This window comes from Drosophila guanche, unplaced genomic scaffold (assembly GCF_900245975.1).
Source record: "Drosophila guanche unplaced genomic scaffold, DGUA_6, whole genome shotgun sequence".
Classification (NCBI taxonomy): Eukaryota; Metazoa; Arthropoda; class Insecta; order Diptera; family Drosophilidae; genus Drosophila; species Drosophila guanche.
Genome location: NW_022995757.1, coordinates 1109015 through 1115283, shown reverse-complemented (window position 1 = coordinate 1115283; position 6269 = coordinate 1109015). Strand labels below are relative to the sequence as shown.

Sequence of the window (6269 nt, the reverse complement as noted above, 5' to 3'; positions counted from 1 at the left end):
GTCCGTTAAGTACTTACTGGTCCTTGTCGGGCATATTGATGACGCGTTTTGTGGCGCATGAGATGATATATTTCACAATGTCCTTATGGTTGTATTTGCAAGCAAAGTGCAGGGCCGTCTCTCCATTCTTATTCACTGACTGCAATGAGTATCCTTGTTCATGTAGTGCACGTAACTGCAAGGATAACCAATCCGTGGGAGAGTGAGTAAGCGACTCAAATAAAATTGACAGGACAGGACAGGACAGGACAGAATTGTGGGGCAAGACATATGCACAATAAATATAGTTAGTCTACCATATTGAGATCACCGCTTTGGGCTGCTAGTAGTATGGCATCGGAAGTTTGTTCCAGTATAGGGCTGTTATTCATTCATAAATATATATATTCATGATATGGGAGTGGTATTTTGTGTGTGCATAAAAGAGTGGATAAAGAGAGAGAGAGAGAGAGAGAGAGAGAGAGAGAGAGAAAATGCAAGCATCAGTTTTGTTTTGATTTGAAATTCGCATTGAATCGATTTGTTGATGCACAAATATCATTTATCGTCATGATATAATGGATATACATATGTAGTACACAGTAGAAGGCCGCACAAGACAGACATTTAGGTAAAAGAAGACACATAAGAACAAAAATTAAAGAATAGAGATAAATGAATTGGACTAGATAAACAGGAGAGTACCTGAATCCGTAACCAAAAACATCTTCGTTGAAACTGAACAAGCGATCTTTGTTGCTGCATGCACGAATTAATTCATGGAAACTTGTTAATTAAATAACAACAACAAGCAAACTAAAAATGTAAGACACAAAGTTGGAGTAAGGCAGCCGACGGGAATGAAGGGAGCGGAAGCGAGATGGCAACTCAGTGAATAATGCCAATTGGATAGAGATAGCGGATGGGTTGAATCGATTTGATTTGATTTGATTTGAATTTGAATTTGAATTTGCTTCGTTGTCGTTGCTTGTTTTTTGGTGGTGCCATCTCGCTCGTTTTGGCATCAATGATTGCTGGCATCAGCGTAATGGGTTAATACAGTGGCTTATCGAAATGCTGAATCGATGGAGCAATTGTTGAGGGACTGCAATGCTTCGTTTTTACCTCTTCCACTTCATCACTTTGATGGGCTTGGAGCCAATTTGTAAGTCCTCGTCTTTGAGTGGAATTTTGTAGGTATTATCGATACAGGTCGATGTATCGATGTTAATATCGATGAAAAGAGTTTTAGAAATTGTTAGTACAGTTAGGCGACAAATGAAATCATCAATTCAAAAAATACAAAAAATACGAGAAAAAGTTTCAACGATAACTAATTCAAAGTGTTAATCGATTAACACACATATCGAACGTGTATCGATATCAACAAGTTAATTAAATACATAGAGTTCAATCGGATATCGGTATATCCACTACGTATGCATAACCTACCCTGGGGGTTCTTTGTGTGTGGTGGTGTCTAGTGTCTAGTTTATGGATATTTGGGGATATCTTGATCGAAGAAGGGTACATCGATACATTTATCGGAGGTACATATGTACATCGAAGGTGTTGTGGTGTGGTGTGCGGTGGATACCGGAATACGGTTTGGTCCTTGCTACGGTTAACTGTTAATGTAAGCCGGGATTATATACCATATCGTAAGTGTTCGATTGTTCAACAGAGTTCTACGTATTTAATGCTCTACTTACATGCTATTGTGGCAAGGACTAAGCTGTATTCGGGTTCCTCAAATACGTATTGAAATATCTTAAGATATCTAGAGTGTGTGTGTGTGTGTGTGTGGGTTTGGATATTTGAGTGTTTGCTGTCTTCCCATTTTGGTTAGTGGTTAGACGTGCAACAAACACAACTTTCGCGATAAACGATAAAATCAACAGAAAGATAAACAGTAACAGGAGAACGGGATGTGGGAAGTGGGTGAGTGGGAGAGTGGGTGAGTGGGGAAAGTGAGAGACAGATAGCCAGATCCCCTCTCTCCTTATGCTCAAAGCTGGAAGCGCTTCTTGCGAAAATGTAGGTGGCAGAACATGCGTCTATCAATAAACGGCAGCTGAGCGGCCACCTCACGCTGGTAGAGCTCCAGCCGCTCTTGCAGCGGCAGCTCATCAACACTGCTGGCTGGTTGCTGTGCCTGTTGTGGCTTTTGCTTTGGTGGCCAGCAGGCAGATAACAGAAGAAGCCTACCGGTGCTGCCTGGTGCATGGCCCTGGGCCTGATCCATCTGTCTGCGCTCCGTCTGCGCCTGACGCTGCGAGAATGCGGCAAATGAGCGTTCCTGATCGGGTGTTTGGGGCATGGTGGCGAGCTCGTGATCCAATATAAGTAAGTCGTCAATGGCGATGTCACAGATGTAGTGTAAGTGTTCCTGCGCCCTGTCGATGCGGAAGTAGTGCTCTGCAGTGCAGGCTTTCAATGAGAAAGTATAAAGAGATAGAGAGACAGAACTTGTAGACATTTTTTGTACATGGATAGAGCAAAGTGGCAGATTACTTACCGTCTACGAAACACCAGTCCTGCGATACCTTCGGATAGGTGATGGACTCTTCGAATTTGGCATTGAGCATATTTCGGACATGATCCAGATCGCATTGTGAGTCGATCTCGATCTGGCCAAGCTTGTTCGCCAGCTTACTGAGCATCTCCCTTTGGTAGTGGTATTGCTCATACTGCTGCATCGTAATGCGCAGTATATTCAATTGAAGCTTCTCCAGGGGATTTACTCTGTGATTAGAGAAGGGTTTAGTGGTGGACAGGCCGCGTCCGTTGGATATCACTCACTGGACATCGCCACGTCCATTCTTGCACTTGGTCAGCATCAACGCCTTATTCAACAGCTCGATCTCAATGATCGACGGCTTCACCCGACACGCCTCACCATCCACCTGCATCGGTATGGTGCGCTTTGTGATAATTCGCGCCTGCCGGCACTGGCAAATGCAGGTGCCGTGCATGCCCGCCTGCAGCATCGGCAGCTGGTAGGTGGTCAGACCCACCACCTCCATCAGGCCGTCGTCGATGGTGGGCTTCGTCGCCCCAAACGAATCGTTCCAGGGATGTGTGCCGCCGCCATAGCTGCGGAAAGGTGAAAAGTGTTAAGATCAAGACTTAGAGTCTGAAGCCACATGCAATCTATAGGATCATTCCGCTTTCGCACCTGGGTATGTTCAGGAAGAGCACGGCATGGCAGCCGGCATCGCGCAGCTTGCTGGTGAAGTCGTTGCCATCGCACTCGAGGGTCACCCACTGGGAGAGGTTGCGGTACTGGCGCAGGATCAGATCCTTGCCGCCCATCTGGCCGTAGTACATCTTGTTGCGGAGTCGCGAGTTGAACCGCTCCGGATGGGCCTCGCGTGCCTCGTGAAACTCCAGAGCGATGTGGGCATCCACACCGAACGAGAAGTAGTTGTTGATCACGTTCAGGGGCACGTTCGCCTTGCTGCGGTCCATGTGATCGTCGCAGACGTCATCGTTGGGCGAGACCTTGACGCGCCAGCGATCCATGAGGACGCACTGCGACATGCCGATCTCGCGCAGGATTTTGCCCACCGGTTCGTCCGTGTAGCCCTGACAGGAGAAATACTATAAGGACAGTGCAATCGAGGGTATCACTGGGCGTATAGTGCTTACCCCGCCCCATCCAAGAGCGCGTGCGAGATCGTTGCCCGTCCCCAACGGCAGCACACCGACGGCCGGGCACGGTGACAATGGTGGATGGATCTGATCGAGGACGGACAACACCCAGCCGACGGTGCCATCGCCGCCACAGGCCAAAACCCGAAGATTCGGTGCCTTGCGAAACATTTCCAGACTTAATGGGCGGCCATGGGCGGTGGGCGGTGGGCGGTGGGCGGTAAGCGGTAAGCGGTGCGGGGGAGGAATGAGAGATGCAAAAATGACACAATTAGATACAGATTTTTGGCGAATGAAAGACTATAGCTATAGCAATACAATCTATAGTCGAACTTCTACAATGTGTTTAGGTGTGTTTAGAATGAGGCAAAATCTATCGACCTAGGATAGGATACTCCTTAGAGACATTGCCTTCAATTGAAGCTAGCTTAATAATTGTGTTAAGTTTTATTAGAGCATTTCAATTTGCATCTGATAAATCTCTTTCCAAACAAAGTTCCGCTCTTAAAGGCATCTTTTTCCTTCATTCCCCTGAATAAAGTTGCTTGTGATGGAAGAATTTGCTGCCTTTCGTCAAAATCCCCAACAGCTACTTACCCCATTTTGGGACCACCCTGGGTCAGATCGAACACCTGGCGTGGATTGAGGAGATGCTGGAACTTGCCGAGTAGCTTGACGCCCTGATTGCCACCGGACTTGGGATTAATAAAGACAATGACCGGTATTACCTCCGGCGATGGAATGGGCTTCACGATGAATGCGCGCGGTTCTCCCTTCTTCTCGTCCTTGCCCCTCTGCCGGCGCGTAGTCTGCTTCTTGCCCTTGCCACCAAAGCCACCAGGGCCGCCGGGTCCGCCAGGTCCACCAGGACCACCGGGTGCGCCTCCTGCAGTGGCTCCAGCAGCGGAGGAGCCGGTGGCACTGTTCTTATTGCTCACCCGAATGGATGACTTGAAGTTGCCCTTGTTCGGCAGCTTGACAATCCACGATGGCGGCACAATAATCGGTGCATAGTTGCCTGCAGGACGAAACAGAAAGAGAGTGTAAGAAGAGATGGATAGATGTTCGTTTGGGGTGTAGGCCCTGGCCGGGCTAATTGAGTGGAAAGTGCTTGAGGATTGCCAAGCAACTAAATTCAATTTTCCTTTGCCATCCCCTTGCAAGAGACAGCAGCAGTAGCAATAGCAATAGCAGCGATGGTAAGCCCCAGCATAAGCGACATGCCAAAGAGCAATTATGAATGCCACAGCCAGTGGCCAGTGGCCAGTGGCCAGTGGCCAGTGGCCAGTGGGGCATACAGGCCCCACATAGCAGCAGCAATGGCAGTGGCAACCCACTCTCCGGCGTAATTGTTTTCTTTTTTTATTATTTCTTTCTCTTTTTGTGCGTTGTCTTGGCTCCACTTCATGGGGCAGTGGCACTGGCAGTGGCAGTGGCAGGGTCTATGGTCTAGGGGGAAGCGTGCGTAATGGGAGGATGGGCTGCCACACGGAGAGTGTGTTAACAAGATGCTCATTGAGACACTTTATGGTGGTGGCACGTGCGAGTATTTCAAGGTAAAAGCCTCGAGAGGACTCCAGTCTTTAACTCGACTTTAACTTAAATAAAGTCTGGGCTCCTGGCCGGAGTAGCCTTCTTTCTTTGACAAGTTGTGGCAGTGGCTCTAAAACGAGGTTAAGCTCAGCTGCCCTGCCCCGCCCTGATACTAAACCAAAGGTAAAGGCGAAACTTAAACAAGCAAACGGTTTAACCCACATTTGACAGAATGAAGTTGAGGTTGAGAAATTACCCAGCACCTCGTGCTGGTATCGAAAATACACAAGAGAACAATTACTTGCAGTTTGAAGTGTGTTTTCTTATTTTAGAATTCCTGAACGATGACATTATGAAACAAAAACAAAGCCATATAAGAAAAAAAGCGCAAGAATCCAAGAGAATTAAAGAGCAACAACGGATACAATTGTCCAGCAATTAAGATACACTTTTTAGATGGTTCTTTTGAGTTGAGGTTTAAATAGTTGATGGAAAGTCCAACGAAATCCATCAATCCAAGTCCAACAAACTGCTGGAGAAATGAATAAAGGCCACAATTTATTATCATTTGGGTCCATAAACTGAGCTCGAACTGAAAGGCAGACAAAAGGACACATACAGGGATTTGCAATGGCTGGATAAAGGCCCAAAAAGGGTTACGTTCCAGTTGGGAGTCGGAGTTATTTTTTGTGCGGCTAGGCATTCGGTTTTAATGCACACATTTTAATTAAGTTAACGGACCGCAATTTATTTGCATGCACGTCACGTAATTAATCAAAGGACAATGGGCAGGAGGTCGTTCTCGATATATTATGGAGCACGAAGCACGAAGCACGAAGAAGCACGAAAAAGCATGAGAGGAAAAGGTAATATAGCAATACAGGGATACAGATACAGATACAGATACAGATAAACTTACCGAGACGACACTCTTCGCCAATTTTCTCCTGATTGAAGCACGTGTCCTTGTTGTGATAGATCTCATGGCACCAGGCACAGGACAAAGCTACAATTTCTTTCGAGCCAAATAGCTTGCTCTGAACCGCCTGCGGTATGGATTCAAACATAATATTCTAATTTGAATAGTTAGGGGAGCAACTCTA

General features: G+C 46.8%; 1 protein-coding gene across 25 annotated transcripts in view; it reads right to left on the bottom strand.

The window, feature by feature from the left end:
• The window catches only part of LOC117590376 (eye-specific diacylglycerol kinase), a 103048-nt gene that overhangs the window by 959 nt on the left and 95820 nt on the right, over positions 1–6269 (bottom strand). For 10 of the 25 annotated variants that reach the window (XM_034282939.1, XM_034282940.1, XM_034282929.1 and 7 more), the window contains 11 exons: positions 6086–6239; positions 4231–4651; positions 3631–3811; positions 3158–3582; positions 2782–3075; positions 2498–2724; positions 2188–2409; positions 1105–1156; positions 685–738; positions 297–360; positions 18–175 (listed from right to left, as the gene is read on the bottom strand). In XM_034282939.1, the coding sequence (XP_034138830.1) occupies positions 18–175; positions 297–360; positions 685–738; positions 1105–1156; positions 2188–2409; positions 2498–2724; positions 2782–3075; positions 3158–3582; positions 3631–3811; positions 4231–4651; positions 6086–6239 (2252 nt within the window). Of the gene's footprint in view, positions 1–17; positions 176–296; positions 361–684; positions 739–1104; positions 1157–1413; positions 1608–1691; positions 2410–2497; positions 2725–2781; positions 3076–3157; positions 3583–3630; positions 3812–4230; positions 4652–6085; positions 6240–6269 lie in introns of those variants that run through there. The other 15 variants (XM_034282925.1, XM_034282931.1, XM_034282945.1 and 12 more) reach the window with 8 other exon arrangements.